The sequence below is a fragment of the Apiotrichum porosum genome, assembly GCF_003942205.1.
Source record: "Apiotrichum porosum strain DSM 27194 chromosome Unknown scaffold_5, whole genome shotgun sequence".
Taxonomy (NCBI): domain Eukaryota; kingdom Fungi; phylum Basidiomycota; class Tremellomycetes; order Trichosporonales; family Trichosporonaceae; genus Apiotrichum; species Apiotrichum porosum.
In genome coordinates this window covers 586,193-606,987 of record NW_021167112.1, presented here as the reverse complement: position 1 = coordinate 606,987, position 20,795 = coordinate 586,193, and the positions used below count along the sequence as shown (strand labels likewise).

The 20,795-nt window shown below is 60.8% G+C and overlaps 5 protein-coding genes across 5 annotated transcripts; 3 read left to right on the top strand and 2 right to left on the bottom strand.

The window, feature by feature from the left end:
* Positions 1-2,568: 2,568 nt before the first annotated feature.
* On the top strand, positions 2,569-9,542 carry EHS24_007512 (uncharacterized protein; the record flags this gene model as incomplete). Its single annotated transcript, XM_028622871.1, has 3 exons — positions 2,569-4,203; positions 4,244-9,103; positions 9,144-9,542. 3 exons carry the CDS (start codon positions 2,569-2,571, stop codon positions 9,540-9,542), a joined length of 6,894 nt encoding a protein of 2,297 aa, XP_028476764.1.
* Positions 9,543-10,467: 925 nt separating this feature from the next.
* EHS24_007511 (uncharacterized protein) lies at positions 10,468-11,522 on the top strand (the record flags this gene model as incomplete). The annotated part of the gene is made up of 3 exons (XM_028622870.1): positions 10,468-10,960; positions 11,147-11,173; positions 11,329-11,522. The coding sequence occupies 3 exons, from the start codon at positions 10,468-10,470 to the stop codon at positions 11,520-11,522; spliced, it is 714 nt and encodes a 237-aa protein (XP_028476763.1).
* Positions 11,523-13,300: 1,778 nt separating this feature from the next.
* On the top strand, positions 13,301-14,369 carry EHS24_007510 (uncharacterized protein; the record flags this gene model as incomplete). The annotated part of the gene is made up of 3 exons (XM_028622869.1): positions 13,301-13,373; positions 13,430-13,694; positions 13,775-14,369. 3 exons carry the CDS (start codon positions 13,301-13,303, stop codon positions 14,367-14,369), a joined length of 933 nt encoding a protein of 310 aa, XP_028476762.1.
* A 1,364-nt stretch (positions 14,370-15,733) lies between these two features.
* On the bottom strand, positions 15,734-18,007 carry EHS24_007509 (uncharacterized protein; the record flags this gene model as incomplete). Its single annotated transcript, XM_028622868.1, has 2 exons — positions 15,734-16,647; positions 16,693-18,007. 2 exons carry the CDS (start codon positions 18,005-18,007, stop codon positions 15,734-15,736), a joined length of 2,229 nt encoding a protein of 742 aa, XP_028476761.1.
* An 838-nt stretch (positions 18,008-18,845) lies between these two features.
* EHS24_007508 (uncharacterized protein) lies at positions 18,846-20,757 on the bottom strand (the record flags this gene model as incomplete). Its single annotated transcript, XM_028622867.1, has 11 exons — positions 18,846-18,954; positions 19,026-19,112; positions 19,159-19,349; positions 19,393-19,452; positions 19,493-19,537; positions 19,602-19,765; positions 19,818-19,845; positions 19,884-20,221; positions 20,275-20,402; positions 20,461-20,493; positions 20,687-20,757. The coding sequence occupies 11 exons, from the start codon at positions 20,755-20,757 to the stop codon at positions 18,846-18,848; spliced, it is 1,254 nt and encodes a 417-aa protein (XP_028476760.1).
* Positions 20,758-20,795: the final 38 nt, after the last annotated feature.

The window sequence follows — 20,795 nt, the reverse complement described above, 5'->3', positions numbered from 1 at the left end:
GGGGACACGTCAATGATCAATGACCCCGTCGCGGGTAAATATATACAGTTGGCGCTGTCGCTAAACTGGGCGTTGGACGTCATGTATAAACGGCGCGCCAAGGCGTGACCACCCCCACCCAACGCTCCCACGAGCAGCACAGTGACGCCACAATTGCAGACACTGCTGCTGCAAGATCCAGATAGCGGACAATGTGTAAGACGTCTGGAGAGTCACACGCTTTAAGCGGCAGCAGAGAACCCCCACCGTTTGCTATCAACTCAAACCGCCGGCTGCGGGCGGCGGCGACGTCATAGGTGAGATGCCGAGATCACGGATCATGACCGACAACTGCTAATAATGGGAGCAGCAGTGTCTAGCATGGTCTGCCGGCAGCCTTTTAAAGTCCATGTCGTGCATGCTCCGCGCTGTTTTTCAGAACTCCTTTCCCAGTCGTAAACTGACAACGACCTCGTCCATCGTTGACTCGTTACCGCTTGTCGGCGTGTCCTTGCTGTACTGTCGGGGTATGCGCCGAAGAATGTCAGACGTCGCTGATCGCTTGCAAGGTTCAAACCAGCGAGAGTTAATGAATCCCCCTCTCGCCGTCTCCACGTCTCTTGTCTGAAGCACACCGCATCTTCGCAATCCCAGCCGGCATGCACTACCCAGTCAGGCCAGTCAGTTGGCCGCAGGCCGAGACATTGTATCTGACGGAGTGCCAAGTTGCCAAATGGTGTGGGGATATGCCACATTTATAACGCCGCGATAATTGCCCGAAAGGTCAGTCGCGTCCCCGCGTCCTGTTTATAAACAAGCATTTGCCACCCGCATCCTGGTCTTCTCTATTCCTCTTCGCAACTTATCCTCCATTACAGAATTCCGGCGTCTGTCATGGCGTGCATCCAGAGCCGTCTTGGCGAGCGTCCAGAGTCCTGTGGTGGCGAGTATCGAGGAGCAGGGCGGACCGGTTGATCCTGAGTTCGTCCTGGCGATATCAACCTGCTCTGGCAGTATCCAGTGTCCCGCTCTGGCGAGTATCCAGTGTCCCGTGCTGGCGAGTATCCAGCGTCACGCCTTGGTGGCCTACGCCGTCCTGGTGATGATATATATCAGTGCCCGCCTGGGTACAGTGCCCGCTCTGACGCTGATATATACCATGGCCCGCTATGGCGTTGATCTATACCTGCGTATCGATATCACTTTACAGCCCTGTCACTTAGATGTTGGAGCCTGTGATGAGCTGGCTCGAGAGGGAGCTGAGTGGCAAGCAGATGTGGCAGAGGGAAGTACCGTCACATGCGGGTTGCTGGAGGTGGCAAACTAGCTGTGGCTGGCGACGTCATAGATGCCGAGATGAAAAATGATCGTAATCGGGACAGCTCTGGCGATCTGGCTATGGATGCTATGCCCATGTTGGCTGCCGCGGCCTTAGGCTGCCTGACATGCAGGCTCAAAGCTGCCACTCAAACTCCTCCTCAATCGTAGACTGACAACCCCATCGTCGACTGGTCACACTGCTGGTCACTGCGTGTATGCTGCACAATCGGGATGGCACCCTGTGATCCTGTGAGGCTTTCTGGAGCGCCGCACAGAGTCTCAGACAACCCTTTTCAAGGTTTAAAACGGCAACTGTGAAGTGAATTGCTCTCTCTCGTAATCCCATCGTCTCTTGTCTGAAGAATCTCACATCTTTGTCAGCCCGAGCGACATGCACTACCCGAATATCTACAACCCCGCCCCATCTGCCAACCCAACTGTTCACGAGTGCCCAACGTCGTGCGCCACCGCCAGTGTCAGGTCCGCGCCTGCTTTGATTTTTCCTAGCGTCGGTACGAGGACACGAGTGAGTGTGGGGTTTGCGTGTACGCCATAGGACCACCCCGCAACGCCGTCAGTGTCACGCACTGTACGTGCTCCGTACGGCCCGTACCGCACGCGCCAGGACATGCCAGGATGCAGATGCGGAACGCCCACCGGGACAGTGTCCTGGTACTCGCTGCCCGTGGCGCGTGTCGACCGACACCCGGGGAGTTGCCAGCACGCGTCGCGGAAGACGGAAATGTGTAGAGTGCCCGTCTGTCCCAAACGACAGAAGCTGCATGTCACAGTGAGTGATCGCCGCCATTGCTCGTCCTTGCCGTGAACGAGCATACGCAGTGGGCAAAGAGAGCCGCACGTCCGCACATGCGGCGACCGTGACATTCCAGGAGGACCAGGAGGGTCAACTCACATCGTACCCGTGGCCGCTTGGGCCTCCGACGAGCCCGACTCCCCGGCCCCCACTCCCCATCTGTCGGTGTTCCCTTGTGCGCTACGTTGCATTTCGTCCTACATCTTTCCTCTGTCTCTTGCACTCGTTCACTCCCAATCTCAATCTCGCACCGTCTCTCCATCTTCCATGGCCTGTGGTCTTTAGCTGGCTGTGACTTGCGTGCGCCAGAAGTTAGCTTGAAAGGTGAGTGTGTCTTTCAGTCCGCCGACGCCCCGGCCGCCCTGTTCTCGCGTCCGCCCGATCTCTTGTGCTGACACGACGACACACCCAGCAGTAGTTCTTTGTCCTTGTTCAGCAGTGCAGTGGGGGATACAATGTCGCAGCCGCCCCAGTCGCAGCAGCGTAACAAGCGCACCCACCGGTCGAGGCAGTCTGTCAGCGCACAGTCGTTTGCCGGGCCGTCCTCTGCCAACGTCATTCCGTCTTTTGGGTCCATCTCAGTGCCAGCACACAGACGCGCCGACTCGTCGGCCATGGGCTGGGCGCCGACAGGCCAGCCGGGACAGCCCGGACTGCCTGGTCTGCAGCAGCAACCCGGTCAGCGACAGCAGCCAGGCCAACCGGGACAGCCTGGCGGCCACTCGCGCGGGCTGTCATACATCCAGCCGTCAGTCGCGCTGCCCGGAGCGTATCCGTTCTGGTCGACGCCCCAGCCGCAGCCGCCATCTGCGCCGTTTCTGCCAACACCTTCCTCGCGTCAGACAAAGGACAGTCCCGCCACTGCCCCACCTGGCAAGCGTCAGAGATACCAGGTAGACCGTTCCATCGGTCTCGGTCACCCAATCCACCACTCCATCGCCGGCTTCTCAGACATTCAGCGCCAGCAACCAGGCAACAACGCACTCGCCCCGCCTCCCTTCACCACTCCCTCGGCCTCACCCACCCACGGGCGTCCTCTGGCCCCACTGGCAGAGCATACAGGGGTCGTCACTCCCACTCCCGGCTCGCGTTCTCCCGGTGGTGCACTCAACGCCGGCCAGCCAGGACAACCAGGACAGCCAGGCCAGCCCGGTCTCAACACCCCCTCGCCTCTCCTCCCATTCACGAACCGCGCGTGGACACTAGACTCGACAGCGCGCTCGTCCCTCGGCCACTTCCCCCACAACAGCCTGTCGCTTCCCCTCACTTCGTCTCCTCTTCCCAGGACACACGTCACCCACCCGTCCGTCTCGCTGCCTCCAAAGCAGCTCATCGGATCAGGCGGCCTGGGAGGTCCTCCACCCACTCGCCGCGCACACTCCCACCAGCCCCACCTGTCCATCTCCCACGGCGCTGGCGCTGGCGGGCACGGCCGCACGCAGTCTATCAGCCAGCGTGGCCCCCCGCCCAAGGCGATCCTCGGCGGTCCCGGCGGCCGCACGTTCGACGAGCTCAAGGTCCTTCCTCCACCTTCGCGGTCTGCGTCGCTCGAGCCGAGCCCGACGCTCTCGCCCATCCCATCGCCGCTGCGTTCGGGTGCTGTCAGTCCCATCAAGTCACCCTCGCCCAGTGTCATCAGCGTGACCGGTAGCCGTGTGCCCTCGTCATCGTCCGCTTACGAGGTCAAGCACCTGGGCCACACGGTTCGCGTCAACCTCCCGCCTGAGTCGTACAGCCCCCCCGACTCGCCTGTTCCTCTCGTACGGACTGAGGAGCCCGAAGAAGACGCCGACTTGAACGTTGAGAGCACGGACACGGAAGGCGGCAACGACGAGACGGTTGAGAAGCGGCCCCAAAAGTCACCGACGTCCGAGCGTGTGCCCCGCAGGAAGGCGTTCCCCTGGCCACCTGCCAAGGTTCGCACCACCCCAGAAGAGATTGCGCTTCCTCAATCTCCCACTCCCAGCGACCTCTCGTCAGTCGAGAGCGTTCTCTCGCCCGGCGCCCAGTCTGAAGTATCCCTCCCTTCCGACAACGAGGAGCCACCAGTGTGGCAAGGGAAGAAGCTCCGCATCACTGTCCCAGACCAGGTAAGTTAACGAGACAGTCCACCGTAGCTGATCATCACAGGAGTGCTGGGAACGACTTCGTCCCCCGTCACCTGTGCCCGACTCGCCCCAAGACTCGACCACCTGGGGAACGGCATTTGACGAATCCTTTGCCGACTCACCTCGCGCTTTCACTGCTCTGCAGGAGCCTTGGCCGCCAACCCGCTGCCCGAGCCCCGACGACAACGCCTTCGCACAGATGAAGAGCGAGTTCAACGACGACAACAACTCCCAAGACGGCGACGAGTCGGACAGCGGTACCGCCACGCCTTCCGTCCACAGCCGTGCCCTTACTCCGCAGATGAGCCCCTCCGAGCTCCCTCCTCGCGACAGTGCTCCGGCACAAGGCGAAGAAGCCTCGCCCGTGCCTGCTTTGTCCACCAACCGCTCGTTCGGTGGTCTCGCACCCAACTCCTTCCTCAAGCGCCAACTGGGCGGCATGCTCCGCGAAACCCGTCGTTCACTGGACGCGACCTCGGCGTCGCTCTCGGCTTCCCTGTCGTCTGCTGCGCAAGACACCCCGACGACGCGCGAGACAACCCCGTCCTGGTCTCCCGAGAAGGGTGCCGGTGAGGCCGAGATGGATGCTCCTAAAGACACTGTCAACAACAGCTCCGGCGTGGACGTGTTCGGTACACGCCCCGACGAGTCCCACATCACTCCTCCCACCAAGCCAGTCGTCATCGTCGCTGCTGCAGAGGACGAGAGCACGCCGCTTCGGTCTGAGCTCGCTCTTGAACCCGAGGCGCCCGCACCCACCGCTCCTGAAGCTGAGGAGGCCGAAGCTGAGACCTCAGACAAGGCGGGCAGTGACCGCGAGACCCGCGAGGGCGAAGACAATGCTGCCGATCAGCCACCGTCGAAGCGGAGCAAGAATGCCTCGCGCCCCGGTTCCATTGACGAGTCCTCGCCTTCGTCTGAGACGAGGACACGCCGCCCCGTCGCCAACTTTGGTGCCAACCCTGCCTTCCGTCGCCAGCTGCAGTCGTTCCTTCCTCCCGGCGGCGTTGTGTTCAAGCCTAGTCGCAAGACTGAAGAAGAGGCTAAGGCAGCAGAGCTGGAAGAGGTCGAGGCTGAGGTCGAGGCGCAGGATGACCAGGCCAGCGCCGAGGTCTCCATGGTCCTGTCGACTGGCACCTCGGATGCCGCCGAGGCCATTGCGGCTACCGAAGCGCTTACGCCTCTGTCGGTCCCCGCAAATGTAGCGGTGTCAGACCCCGCCACGCACGAGGCTGCTGTCACGCCCACCAAGTCCCACGAGGAGCTCGCTGAGCCTGGTTCCGAGCGTCTGAGGTCGCCACCGAAGAATGAGCGCGACGCCAAGAAACTCAAGCCGACCGCCGCACCATTTGTCCCCACTGCACCTGTCACTCGCCCTGCCACTCGTTCCATCTCAGCTACCGCACCGGCTTTCAAGCCCGGAACGCGTGTCATCTCGGCCACGGCAGCGCCGTTCCAGCCTGCCGCCCCGACGTCGTCGAGCTTCAACTTCAAGCCGACGGCTGCGGCCTTTACGCCCAGCCCTGGGTTCAGTTTCGCCCCTGCAGCGCCTGCTTTTGTTCCATCTGCGTTCCAGCCAGTTGCAACTCCCTTCCAGCCTGTTGCAGGCAACCCTGGGTTCGCTCCGGCGTTCGCGCCTGCACAGAACCACATCTTTGGACATGAGCGCCGGCAGTCGAGCGTCTCGGCCAATCCCCTCCACCAACGCCAACCGTCTGGTGTTTACCAGAGCCACGTTGTCGGCCACACGCGCCAACAGTCGAGCGTGGCACTGTCCACTGGCGAATCGTCGGCGCGCCTTCGTCCCACGGCTCTCCCCTTCCAACCTGGCAGTCTGGCCACGACCCCGGCGGTACAAGATGAGACCAAGGGCTCTATCAATGCCGGTGGTGCACTTGGACTGTTCACATTTACCCACAAGCTTCGTCCGACAGCCGCCGAGTGGAAGCCGGCCGCGGAGGAACCTACCGTTGCACAACCTGCAGCTCTGCCAGTCGTGGAGGAGTCCGAGCAGGCCAACGCCACCGTTCAGGAGAGCCCTGTGGTGCCCCGCCGCGACGTGGCGTCGCCTCGCGCCGTGGTCGAGGATATCGAGCGGCCAATCTCGGCGGTGAGTGCTTCCATTTGTGTATACTCTGCTGATAACCAGATCCACGAGCAGGCTGTCGACGACGAAGAAGACGACGAGGACCGCGAGCCCCGCCGCCGAAAGCACACTGCACGTCGCTCGTCGCAAAACTCGTACCGCGCCGAGTCCTTTAGCGGCGGCGTAAAGTCACAGCCTGTCTCGCCTGTCAAGGAGACCACCACCAAAGGCGGCGCCGACGTCCAGATCCAGCCGTCGCGTCCCATCCGCGGCAGACACTCTTCTGGCCGCAAATCGTCGGTACGGTCGATACGTTCGGTTAAGAACGATTCCATTACCGAAATTTCCGCCGAGATGCAGGAGGCCCAAGCGCCAGAGCTCCCAATGCCTGGTTCAGCCGAGACGTTTTCGCCCATTGCTCAGCTGCCTTCGGACATTGAAGACATTGAGACGATCAACGAAGAGGAGGGAACGGTGCCGACAGACGCAGTTCTCAATGGTGGAGTGCACATGAGCCGCGAGAGTCTGAGCGCACCAGGCAAGCTCAACCCCACGGCCAAACCCTTCATTTTTGGCGCCACGCCATCCACGCCACCACCGTTCGACGTGACTTCACCGGCCAAGTCTGCGCCGGACTTTGACGCACTGCACTCTACACCATCGAAAGATCAGTTGCGCTCTGCTGGTCCATCGTCCTCGTCGCCCAGCATGCCCAACATCCGCGTCGAGCTGGCGGACGACTCCAACAACAAGTTCCGCAAATGGGTATTCCCCTCTGCGTCTGCGTCATCGGTGGCCGGGTCGTCGCACGCCGACGCGAGGTCCGAGCACACATATCACCACCAGCACCAGCACGTCGACTCGGTGCACAGGCGCAGTCACTCGGATATCACGGAGCCGGACGACCTCGACGACCGCATCGAACGCAGCTCGTCGCCCGCTACCGAGATGCATGGCCTCGCCAAAGAGCGTGAGGAGCGGAACAGGCAGCGACAACAAGCAGCGGCGGAGGCGCCCGACGTGGATGAGTGGCTTCACTGGACAACGGACGGGAACGGCCATACCACCCTGACAGGCGGGCTCCGGCATGGATCGCTCGGCCTGTCATCACACACGTCCGCCGAGTTTCCCCTGCGCGCATCTCCGCCGCGCGTGCTTGCCGTGGTCAACGATGACCCCAAGTTGCGCAGCGGTGGGTTCATGTCGCCGACGATTGACGACATGCCTCTCGGGGACGACCCGGCGCCGGAGATTCTCCACCTCTTGCACAAGATTGAGGAGCAGGTGGCGTCTCTCAGGCAGGATGCCGACCAGATGGCCAACGACAATGTGCGCCGGGTAGACGATGCCAACACGCAGACCAGCATTGCCACAGAGGCTCTGGACCTTATCAAGGGTGGGTTGAGCGCGCTGAGACATCAAGCTAACCCTGCAGAATACATTCCGGATCAGAGCGTCCTGGCGGGCGTTACGGCCATGCTCGGGCGCCAGACCACGCTTCTCGAGGATATCCAGCGCAAGGTTGAAGAGGAGGTGCATCGCACACCCACTCCCGGCTCGGACCAGGGCGACACGACGCTCGTGGAGAACGCGACCACCCACAACGACATGTTCAAGGCGCTCATCGCCGGCCAGGAAGCCCTCATGGTCAAGTTTGCCGAGTACACCGAGGCACAGGGTGCCGTTTCCGACCTGCGTTCCGTCACGGACGCTCTGCTCGAAGCTCAGTCCGAGACGCGCGCTGCCAAGGCCGCAGCCGAGGCGACGGCGGCGCCTGGCCCTGCCGAGTTCCTCGCCGAGCAGCTCGCCGAGGCCCAGCGCAGTCTCCGGGACGAGACGGCCCGCAGCCACCGTGCCGAGCAAGAGACTGCCGCCGTCCAGCGTTCGCTGCAGTACGAGACGGACAAGGCAGCGCGTGCCGAACGGGAGCTTGCCGTCATGCAGGAGCGCGTTGCCGAGCTCGAGGAGCGGGCACGCGACAGGAAGGCCGAAGCTGAGGAGCGCGCGCAGGACAGGAAGAGCGCACTGGAGCGGCGTATGCGCGAGAAGACGGCCGCGCTCGAGCAGCGCTCACGCGAGGACGCGTTCAAGGCCGACCTCCGTGCTGAGATTGCTGCTGCCACTGCCTCGTTCGTCCAGTCAAGCCGGTCCGAAGAGCAGGCCAAGCAGGAGATGGTCGAGCTGCGCGAATTCTTTGCCAAACAGAGCGCCCAGCAGGAGGAGGCTATCCGGGCTCTCAAGGAAGAGGTGGGTGGCGTGATGCTAGTTTCTGAACTGACCCATCAGCGAGACATTGCCAACCGCATTGCCGAGGAACGTCACCACGAGATCATTGCTATGCAGAAGGACTCCACCAGCTTCCGCGACGCCCTGTTCGACCGCCTGGCCATGTTCGAGCGCACCCTCCCCACCGCGACAGTGGAGCACGAGACCGTGGCTGCCGAGCGCGTGCAGCTCGAGGCCGAGCACGCCAAGGTGGCTTCCCTCGAAAAGGAGGTGGAGCGCCTGCGCGTCGAGCTTGTCGAGGCCAACGACGCCCGTACCGACCTGCGCGTACAGCTCGCCCAGGCCAACGCCAATACCAACCTCGAGCAGGAGAAGGCTGTGCGCGTGGCCGAAACCGAGGCCACGGCGCGCCGCAGCCTTGAAATTCAGCTCAATGGCGAAAAGGGCCGCACCAGCTACCTCGAGAAGAAGGCGACCAAGCTCGAGACCGAGCTGCACGAAGTCAACCAGAACTTGGACGTGTGGCGGTCGGCAGCGTTGGAACAGAGGCTGCGCGCAGAGCAGAGTGCCGTGAGTTAAGTCGTGTAGTTCGGGACTAACTCTCTACCAGGTCCACATTGCCTCGATGCAGCAGGAGAACTACCACTGGCGCGAGTTTGCGCTCGGCGCAGACCGGCACCGTCTCCAGCAGTGGCTCGAGACCAAGCCGTTTGACGGCGTTGATCACGACCACGCTCAGGCCAACGCTTCCAAGAGTGGCCACAGTTCCAAGAGCCACTCCAGCAAACCCCCCAGCACCACCATCTCGTCATCGCATCCTCACCCACTTCAAAACTCTCACGTCGCCAATGTCAATTCCAGCACCACTCAATCCCATCACGACACCCGCCACGCCCACCACGGCCATGCCCAGATCCACCACCCACTTTATAATACCAGCAAACTGACCGCGACGGCGCAGACCCAGGCGCAGCGGATCCCCACTATCATTGAACCCCAGCAGAAGTAGTCTCGAGGAGACTGCAGACTGCGTGCACATATCATTTGAGACCTTGCGAGGCAGTAGGAGCAAACGATACTTTAACGATGTGACGAATTGCACCCATGTACTGTACGGGACGAATAGCGAGTTGGGGGTCAGGAGCAATTCCGCTGCTGTTGTTTTGTTTCCTTGCGACGAGCCACTGCATCGATTTGATCTCAACATTCCGTGTCCCTCACATGTCTGCCGCTTGCCGGCATATGCCCTTGTTGGCGTTCCGCGGCCGCCGGCTGTGGCGACGAATTGGCTGCAGTGGAAAGTGCTGATGACGTCGCCAGCCAGCCAAAGAACCATCTCGACCTCTGCGACGCTGGTCATGCTTGTTACCAGTCTCGCTCAAGCATCCCCCCAGCACAGCACATCGGCGTCCTTCGCGTGCATCCGTATCTGTAACACCCAGAGACCCGCCTCCGACCGTCCCCGGCCAGTTGAGTTGGCCCAATCTACCGCATCTCCGGCCACCTCCGACCAACCGCGCCGTTCCGGCGCCGAGACACACGAGAACAAAGAGATCAAGGAGACCAAAGAAAGATTCGGTGGGGCCTTCCTGACGTCTTTGCATGGCGACCTGGACAAAAAAAGGACACTGGCACGCCGAAGACATTGGACCACCTCGCCGTGCTGTTGCTCCTCTTGTTGCTCTGCACTACTCTGTCGCCGGGCCTAGGTAACCCCATCGAGAGAGTTCCATTTCCACCACACCGTCACCAAAGGCGACGTCCCCTTCGGTTCGTGGCCGACGCTCATCTGGCTCGCATCGTCACCATTCCCCCTCATTCTTCCTCGACTCGTCCCGTCGAGATCGCCAGCTCTCCTCCTCTGTGCTCCCTTCATCGCCTGTCACCGCGCAAGACCAGCACCCGTCGTCCTGCACGTGCTGCAAACTGCCGCCATGTCTGCGGTAACTGTGCCCGTCTCACCAACACCGGCCGACTGGGACGAGTCCAAGGGCTCGTTTGCCGTGTGGAACCATCTTGCCGACTCGATGACGCGCTTCCATAACCACTTTAGCTGGGAGTATGACGAGGCGTACAAGGTGGGTAACCGGCATGTGTGGATACCATCGTCCGTCTGGGTTGAACGCATGGCCTCTGATTGTGGCTATGGGTGTGGCCGTAGGTGCGACGACATACTCTTCATCCACCCCAATCCCGAGCGACACTCGCTGACACCTCCTCAGAACGCAGGGAACAGGTTCATCAACGACGGCCAGCTGCTACGCTACCTCCGCGAATCCGAGACGCTCGCCCACCACCTCGACATGCACCACCGTATCGAGGAGGCGTACATCTTCCCGCTACTGGCCAAGAGGATGCCCCAGTTCGCCGACGGGGCAGGGAGCAGGAAGGGCGCGCATATTGTCAGCCATGCGCAAATCCACGAAGGTGAGTGAGACAGCCAAAGGTGAAGGTGAAAGGCGGCGGGTGGAGATATGGCCCTCTGGAGGAGGGGGAGGGTGGACCTTTGAGCCTGGGAGGTCTACTGGCTCATGCAGGCCACTTGCTCGTGCTGGTTGTTGACCTCGGATGAGCGATCCGAACCATTCCTGTGAGCGACTGCACAGTTGGCAGCAGACGCCAACGGTGGCCTCGCTGCAGGTGTGTGCAGAGGCGCACAGGGGAGTGGCGATTCTGAAGTCACCCAGAGCGCCTGCCACCTCCTCCCTCGTGACACCGCTCCCACCCGCCGCCCAGCCAGACCTCAATGCCAGTCTCCGAACGGCAAGACCAGTGTCCTGACAGTGCAGGCCTAGAGAGATATCAAAAGTACCTTGCCCAGTCCAAGGCCGACCCCAAATCGTACTCTGCCGAAGGGATGCGCGATACGCTCGACTCGTTCCGGAAAGTCCTCTTCGACCACCTGCGCGATGAGGTGCACGACCTCGGCGCTGAGAGTGTGCAGGCCCACGGGTTCACGTTGGAGGAGATCAAGCGGTTCCCCATGTAGATGAAGCAGAGTTTGTGCGCATATAACTGTAGTTTTAGTAGTAGAGATCTAGGTCAATGAATGTGTGGGTACGGGACGTTTTGGTCTCGTTGTGTCGTGAAGTCTTACGCCTATGGGGGAGACCAGAGTCTATAGTTCAACGCCTGTGCGAGCCATGATATATATCCAGCGTCAGAGCGGGCCTTATACCCCACGGACACTGATATATATCATCGCCAGGACAGACTCTGGTAAACCGGTCGGCTGCCGATGATGGAGGGAGGTCTCCCCTCACCAGGACGAACACTGAATCAACATGTCCATCCTGGGCCTGGATTTAACCCGCCAGGAAACGGGGCTCTGGGGTACTCGCCAGGACGATTATCCGCCACAACGGATCGCCAAGACGGACGATGGATCAACCAGTCCAGCTTGAGCTCTGGATTTCACCCACCAGGTTGGGACTCTGGATTTCACCCGCCAGGCCGGGACTCTGGTTTCACCCACCAGGCAGGTACTCTGGATGCTCGCCTGGACGGGCTCTCGATCAACCGTACAGTCCTGGGGTCGCTGCCGGGGAAACATCTGGGTACTCGCATGGAGTGGATTTGAAGTTGTCGAGAGGAGGGAGTTGGGGTTGTTTATGTCTGTGGGCTCGAGGGTCACAATCGGGATTTCGGAATTACGGAATTATGGCGGAATTATGGGTCGAGGCGTCTCATGTTTGCCACCGCCAATCTCTGTAACTCCGAAATGCCGACCTTCGCGCCGTTGATGTCACACGCGCGAGTCCCTTCATCAATGATCAATGATCACTCACAATCACTCATTCATTTCTCCCTTAACTCTACTCTATTCAGCACAACAAACTCTGAGCCGTTCGCGTTGTCGCGGTTGAGCCCCACTCTGCCTCCCTCCCCTTCTTCCCATCCAGAGCCGTCCTGGCGGAGTATATCCAGAGCCCGTCCTGGCGGGGTCCGAGGCCAGACCGGTTGACCCAGTGTCTGTCCTGGCCAAAACACCACTCTTCTTTCCCCCCTTCTTTCCATCCAGAGCCGTCCTGGCGGAGTATATCCAGAGCCCGTCCTGGCGGGGTCCGAGGCCAGACCGGTTGACCCAGTGTCTGTCCTGGCCAAAACACCACTCTTCTTTCCTCCCTTCATTTCTTACCTCTTTTCATCCAGAGCCGTCCTGGCGGAGTATATCCAGAGCTCGTACTGGCGAGTATCAGAGCCGTACTGGCGATGATATATATCGGTGCCCGCCCGGGTAGCAGAGTCCGCTCTGGCGCTGGTATATATCATGGCCGGCGCTGGCGTTGATGTAGAGAACGGCGCTACCGAGGGTGCCAATATGTTGGTAGACCCCAGCGGATCTTGTGGGTACGGAGGGCGATGTTGATGAGTGTATTATTGAGCTGGTCGGTGAGCGCTGTGTCGACTTGGGTGCGTACGTCGTGGTCGTGGCTAAGCTTCTTCTCGAACACGACCCTGGGCTTGGAAATGGCGCCTGATCGAGCTGGAGGCCGAGGACAAAATGAGCTTGGACTCGATGGGGAACTTGGCGGCCATGACACTGAAGAGCTCTTCCGATAACTTGGAGGCCACTACGGTCTCTCAGCAATGACATCGACCCGCGTGTCATTCACCTCGCCATTGGCGGTGGTGGGGGCGGGGGAAGAACGTACTCGCAGTTGTGAGGTTTCTTGACTGACTCATCTCTCATCACCCACCTTCCTTACCCTATTAGCATCAACCCCACCTTCTTTACTGTTTTTACGTACCCTGTCCCTATCCGTTATGTCGGACAACATGAACATGATGAAGGTCTTTGCACTCTGCCTACGTTACGCGACTGGACCCGCGAGGCGCCGTGATCGCCGTCGAGGGCCCAACAAGAACGACCTTGTCGACACAGGCCAACCTCAGCTGTGCCCCTCACCCCTACAACGCGACATTCTCTTTCATGGCTGGATACAGCGCCGGGCAAGCTCGAGAACGTCGACGCCGTGGGCGACAAGCTGGACATCGCCCTGCAGTCCAAGGTCGAGGAGGGCTTTAACGCCAAGACCCTTGACACCATCGCCGACAAGCTCGTTACCGTCCTGCAGTCCAAGCAGGCCTCTGCCCCCGAGCCCAAGGTCAAAGAGGTCGACATTTTTGACGCCAAGGCCCTCGACACAATCGGCGACAAGTTGGTTGATGTACTCCACTCCAAGCGGGCCTCTGCCCCCGAGTTCAAGGTCAAGGAGGCCGACGCCATGACGGGGACAGTCTTGGAAGGCAAGGCCTCAAACTCGTCCTCGAGTGGACAATCACTGAAGCACCCCCCTCGAGTTCATCAAGGACCGCTTCGGTGCCAAGAAGCCCAAGACCCATGACACTTGTGAGTATATATCCTGCCGTCAACAAGAACCGCGAGTGCGTGCCCGAGCCTTACTGCGGGATCAAGGGAGGTTTCCTCGCCGGCCTCTCCGCCGCCCTCGCCGAAGATGTCGACTCTGGTAACGCCCACGCGCTCTTTGCCCAAGCCGTCATCCGCAAGGTTTCCAGCGTCATCACCGAAAAGGTCGAGTCGGGCACTGGCAACGTGCTTGTCGCCGAGGCCGTCCACCGCGAGATTGTCGCCACCCTCGCGGAGAAGATTGATGCTGGTACTTGCAGTTCGGCCCTGCTTGATCTGGTCATTCGCACACTTGCCGACAGGGTTGAGGCCGACAGCGAGCAGGTTGAAGCCGCCACTGTCACGTTCAACGAAACTCAGCAGCGTCCTGCCCATGGCTCCTCCACCGCGGAGTCTACTACGGCGACCGGCAGCAGCGTCAACACTAAGCCCGTCACCAAGCGCGTCGCTGGCGTATCTCTCTAGGACCGCATGGCCAAGAAGATCCACAGTGGTGAGTGCATTCCGTCGCCATCAGTAGTGTACCAGTATTGACATCACTAGCGGAGGACCGCGAGCTTTAAGTTTCCACGTTCATGACCACCACCAGACCTCTCCGCAGATAGTGTACGCGCCGTTGCATGTTCCAAAACCACTCGCGACCTTTGGTTGCCACATTAAGACCACCACCACCGCAGAGATTTGTACCCGCCGTTTCATGTATTCTCCACACAACTGTGTATACTCTCGGGCACTGGGTACCCTTAATGGGGATCCTTATGCCACCATGTTTTCCGTATTGTGCTCTGCTCTGCTCTGCTCTGCTCTGCTCTGCTCTGCTCTGGCCTCGCCCCCAGTGATTCTGTGATCAACTGACTCGTTATTCGTTACTCACAGTGAGACTCTCATGATATGACGTCAACCCTTCAGCGCCAGTTGTCCACGGTGACGTGCATCATCTCTCTCCTTTCACGTTTTTGTATGGTTGAACCACACGCTGGCAGGTGCCGAAGCACCATCGCACTGCAGTCACCAGACGCCGATCTGAACAAACAATGCTGACATGTACAGTACCAGGTCCTGTTCCTAACATTCGGGATGGTCGTGTCCGTCAACTTGGTCACAATTCGCAACACTCCCTTTGCACAACGTCCAGGTTGGAGTGCTGGACGCGCTGGACGCCGGACGCCGGACGCTGCACAGTGGCAGTCGTGCATGTGCTATCTCAGCCTCCGTCGGGATACACCCCCCACGAAGCGCTCCCTTCTGTGCCACACTCCACTCTGCCGTGTCGCGACCGTGACGCGCTCCTGCTTCTTTCAGTGGCGTCCACCGTCCACCCGCCACCACCGCGGGAAACGCCCAGCCACAGAAGACGCCCATCGCCACAAACCCAACTCATGACTCAGAGAGCACGCGCCACCGCCCAAAAAGCCCCGAGATCAATGACCTGGATCCAAGACCAGAGAACGGGTTACATTTCACAGATTTCACAGCCCGAGGACAGGCCAGAGGCAGGTCAGATGGCGAGGGCAACAACGAGGGAGGGGGTACGAGTACGGGATATTACAACTGGGGGAGAAAGACGAGAAAAGGAAAGGAAAGGAAAGGAGGGAGGGAGGGGAGACACATATACAACAGCCTCGGGCTGAGCACACGGCGGGTGCGACGGTCGAGAAGCGACACACACTGTAACAACGGGGGAGGTGGCGGGGCGATTGTCTTCATTCGTCTTGGGGATTCTTCTTGTGTGTAAAACGTGGAACGTGTCATACATTGGTTTGGTCTGTGGGTGCGCGCGAGAGAGTTATGCTATGCTGATGGCCTCGCAACTCGCAAGCGGCCTGCCTCTACGCGTGGGTGCGGACGGCCCAGTATCCACACCCGACGGCGACGGCAATCGCGCACGCAAAGAAGACCTGGCCCCAGCGGGTCTGCGCAAAGCGCCTGACGCCCGAGAACATGCCGTCAAAGAGGTCGACGAGGCCGACGGACGACGCGATGGTGCGGTGGCCGCGCGGGAACAGCGGGGTCGGGCAGGGCGGTTTGGTCGGCGGCGAGTGGCTGCGGCGACGGCGGGTGCCGCGGCCGCGCGCGCGCTGGCTCTGTCCAGACGCACTGCCGCCGCGCGAGCTGGCGGCCGCGTCGAGCTCGCGGCGGTGCGCGAGCCGGCGTGAGAGTGTGGCTTCCCACTCTCCGCCACCCTGCGCGCGCGCGACGGTCGGCATGGGACCCGTACCCTCAAACGTGGACGATGCTGGGGACGTGTATGGTCCAGTGAGAGGTGAGGCGATGGCGGGCAGCGGGCTGGGACGCCAGCTGAAGAATGCGATAGCCGAGGCGGCGTGGACGCGAATAGGCTCGTCAAGGATTCGCTCGAGGAGGGCCACGGCCTGCAGGACAGAGTCGTCATGGTCCTCGGGCCCGTATTCCGAGTACATTGACTGCTGCGGCGCGGCACCTGCCGCCGCTTCCTCTTCCTCCTCCACCACCGTCGACTGTTGCGAAGCCTTTAGCGTCGTGGGCCACGAGGCGACAATATCCGACATTGGGCGTGGTGTGTCGTCGATGGCGCGCTCAGAGAGTGGCGTGGACGCCCCAGAGTGGCTCGTGGGTGTGCGGTCGGGGATACTCATGGACGAGGTCGGGGAGAGGGATGCGGGCGACGTGTCGACGGAATGAGCGGCGTCGGCGAGGCGCTGGGCCTCGATATCGAGGGTGGTGTAGGGCACCAGATCGATCATGTCGGTTGCTTCTTCGTCATCTGTGCGTGTGTCAGGAACGAAAAGCGTACTTGTATGCCACCTACCTTCAAGGTCTACGGCGAGGTGGATCCAGTCCTTGCTCGTCGCGTATGTCCTGACCATGGCTTCGAGCTCGGACTGCTGCGACGCCGTCGGGGACGGGTTGAGGAGCGCGTGCAGGCCAATGTACGCGTCGTGTGCGCGTCGCTGGATGTCACTGGGTTGCAGGCCCGTGACGATCGTGGCCTCGAGTCCCGCCTCGCCGACGACGCCGACCTCGCCGTGCGGGAGCTGCACACACGAGCGGCGACTGGCAAGCACGCCAAGCACGTCGCGCGTGTGCTCTGGGCCGGCGAGCAGGGCGACACGTGTACCTTGGCCTGGGCCGGCGTGGCGGTCGAGGCCGAGATGGAGCGATGTGTTGGGAAGGGCCAGAGTCGGGAGGACGAGCTCGGCGGACCCCGAGTGGTCAGCGGCCTGTTGGCCATCATGTTCGTGCTCATGCTCCGAGTCGAATGCGCCAATGCTGCGTGACAGCGGGTGCCGCCAGTCCCAGTCTGCGGGGGACGAGATGCGCGACAGCGACGATGTAGAAGCCACATACGATGGGAAGGACGCCAGCGACGCCGGGGATCCGGGCTCGCTGGGCGCGTCGGCGAGCATGTCGAACAAGGCGTGGGAAGCTGGTGTGAGGGGAGATGGGCGTTCGCCACGCTGTGGCGAGCGTTGAGCGTTGGGTGATGACGGTGTCTGCGAGTAATGGAGCAGTGGCGAGGGCGCTGCGGGTGGCGGCAAGCTGGACAGGGACGCTTGCAGCGAAGCCGTTGGCGAAGACGTCATGGTTGGCGGACGAGCAGGTGACAGCAGCCCCACCAAGGGAACGCTGGCGGCGAGATGGGCACCACTGTCGTGCGATCTGGGATCCAGCGGCGGCTTGGCGTGCATCAAGAGTGACGCGTTATCGCGCCCCGTATCCGCATCCGTGTGGGAAGGCAGAAGCGGGGGAGGAGGAGGTGGTGGTGGTGTGGTCGTGGTGTCTGTGAGACGGGACTCGATGGCTTCGGCCACGACGCGTGCGCGTTCGGCATCCTCGTCGTGCCCCGCGATAGTGCGATCCGAGCTGGGTGTGGAGTCGCGCTCAACAGTGGGCGGCTCTGTGAAGCGGTCGTCCTCGTCGCTTGGTTCGGGGTCGCTAGTGTCGGTGGTTGTGCCGCTTCCACCTGGTTCGCTCCAGCTGACGCTGCCTTCTAGGCTTCGGACGCCGTAGCACGAGTCTACGCCGGATGGGGGCGGTGAGTGTTGCTGACGTGACCTGCGGGTGGCGAATGGGGACATGATGGCTGCTGAGAGCGCGCTGGATGCGCTTGACGCGCCTGGCATGGGAGAGTGGGGAGTGTGGGGAGAGGGGTGGAGAGGGTGAGACGGGAAAGATAGAAGACAAGTATGTGTGTGTTATAGATGTGTGAGACTGGGTTGGGTCGATGCGGTGGGAGGTGTGGCCCAGACTGGGAGGGTGACTGGGTGGCAATTGATGCGGAGCGGTGGTGGTGGATGGGAGGAGCGATGACCTGCCAGCTGCCTGGCTTCCCCCTCTCCCCCCATGTCTCCTCTGCCCCACCACCCACACCCCGCGCGCGGGTGGCGAATGACCCACCCAGCACCCAGGCCGCTCCTTGGCACCGCTGCTCGTCCCTCCGCCCGTCCGCCCACTTTCAGCGCATCCGCCCAAACGGTACCTGGCGGTGTGTAAATACAATCCACCGATCCCACCGATTATGACGTGCCCCGCATTCACGCACACATTGCGCAACACAAAACCCCGTATCACGCACAACGGCAAAAGGGCATGCTCCTGCTGCTGCTGCTATAACGCACGCTCTCATCTATCAAGGCCAGTGGTTGTGGCATATAGGACACACCACCACCCCACAACTCCGGCATGCACGGAGGTGTCCCGAAAGACAATAAACTATGAACCCCCCCTGTGCACAGGCCCGCGCGTGAGATCGTGGACTCAAAATGTCTCTATATCGCAGGGGCTATACCCATTCGTCCCGGCCAGCCCGGCCCGACCGACCACTTATCGGCCCAGAGTCATAGGCAAAGCCAGGGGCAGAGATATGACAATCCTACAGCCCTTCGCGCTACCTCCAGCCCTTTCGCTTCGCGCTACCGCTCTCTACGCGCCTCCTCCATCCTCCATCCTCCATCCCCCCGATTACTGGGCCTTGTCGGCCTGTCCGACCTGCTTGGGCGCGTCCTCGTCGACGTCGTCCTCGTCCTCGTCGTCGGACCGCTCGTCCTTGGTGACCTTGAGGAACACAATGCTGGAGCCCGAGTGTCAGAAACGTCTGCTGTGTGCTGCCGGAGGTCGCGATCGCGATCATCGTCTACTCACCGGAAGAGAATACGCCAGATCAAGAAATACCAGAACAAGTTGATGAGCTGGAGAAGGAAGATGGGGACAAAGATCTGCCACTTCATCCTGGAGGGGAGTGAGCCTGGGATCAACTGTCGTCAAAGCTACTCACCACCAAACCATCCAGCGGCCCGCCCAAGGCTCAAACGAGTCGTACACGTTGGGGATGAGGTCAAACTCGGTGTACACCGAGTAGAGGATCCACAGGTTGAGGTAGTGGCGGAAGTAGCTCCACACACCGACAAAGACGGCGAAGAAGGGGTTCGAGGCAGGCTCGCTCACGTAGTTGACGCACTTGGCGAGCTGGGAACTGTCAGTTCGGTCACGTTTGCGAAGATGAACTCACCGCGAGGAAAACGTCCGAAATGTCCATGGTCAGGAAGATGGCGACACCGATGTAGGTGAGCTGTGATGGTGAGCTCAAATATCCACGGAGTAGCTCTTACCGAAAGGAAGTAGCTCCATCCGACGAGCCACAGCGTGACGATGTGCTGTTGGTAAAGAAAGATCAGCGCTGGGTCCCCCTACCACACACGGTTGTTCATCTCCACTCACGTGCAGCACAAGCTCTGTAAAGTCCTTGCGGGGCTTCTCGATCTTGAGCGCGAGGATGATGGTCTGCTGGCACCAGTAAGCTGCCTGGAGGAGGTAGTAGAGCTTGAGGCCGAGGGTCATCTCCTCGTGGGGGTAGCCGATCCAAAAGTTCTCAGTCTTGTACCCTGCGCGAAGAGTGAGCAACGAGCTCCACACTGTGGCAAACCGAAAACTTACACCATGTGGGCAGGTCGCGCATGACGTACTGGTGGGTCAGTGGACGTCTGGGAGGAATCAACCCACAATGCCAGCAATGCTAGTCATGCCAAAGTAGAAGAGGGCATAGCCCTGCTCGGTGAAGCGCATAATCTTGCCACCACGGATACCGAGGGCCTTGGCAATGGGACGGAGGACGTGGATGGTCATAAACTGGCGGACAAACGACCAGAAGATGATGTGGTATGCGATGAACGCAAAGTCACCCAGGCCAATTGCGTACTTGCCGTTGGGGAGCTTGTGCGAGGGGAAGATGAACGGCGTAAACGGGTTGGTGGTGAAGGGGCCCATCATGCCGAGGTCAATGAGCATGAACTGGTTCCAGTACAGGATGACAGGGATGACCATCAAGATGAACGACGACACTGCAATGTCAGCAAAAAGTCTGAGCTGACGGTGGCAGAAGAGGTGTACTCACGCGGGACGAGCATCCAGCGACCGGTGCGAATGTCCTCCCAGAAGCCGAGCGTGTTGTAGCGAGCCGGGAGATCGTCAGCGGTACGTGGGCGCGGAGGCCCAAAGAGGGGCTGGACCTCGCCAGTCATCCTGTGGAGTCGGTCTCAGCGAGCTGCAGGAAGACTATCAAACGAGCACTACAACTCACTTGTCCTGCTTGTGCTCGTTGAGAGGGACCTGGCTGCGATGTGCGTCAGAATAAAGTGATAATATTGGTAAAGACCTGGTTTCACGGCTGGGCCCGCTCTCTTGGTTCTCGCAGTGTATAGACGTCTGCGGGCGGTACTTGGGCGGCGCCCAACGCAGATGACGGGGGTCGCGCTAGGTACGAGACCGGAGAGAGATCGCGGACAGATCACAGACAGACTACTTACCGGAGTGCGCTGGTCACGCTCGAGCTGCGACGGCGGCTTGCGGCTACTGGCTTGCGTGGAGAGGACGACATTGTCAGGCCCGAGACCAAGACGGTTGAGAGATTGATGG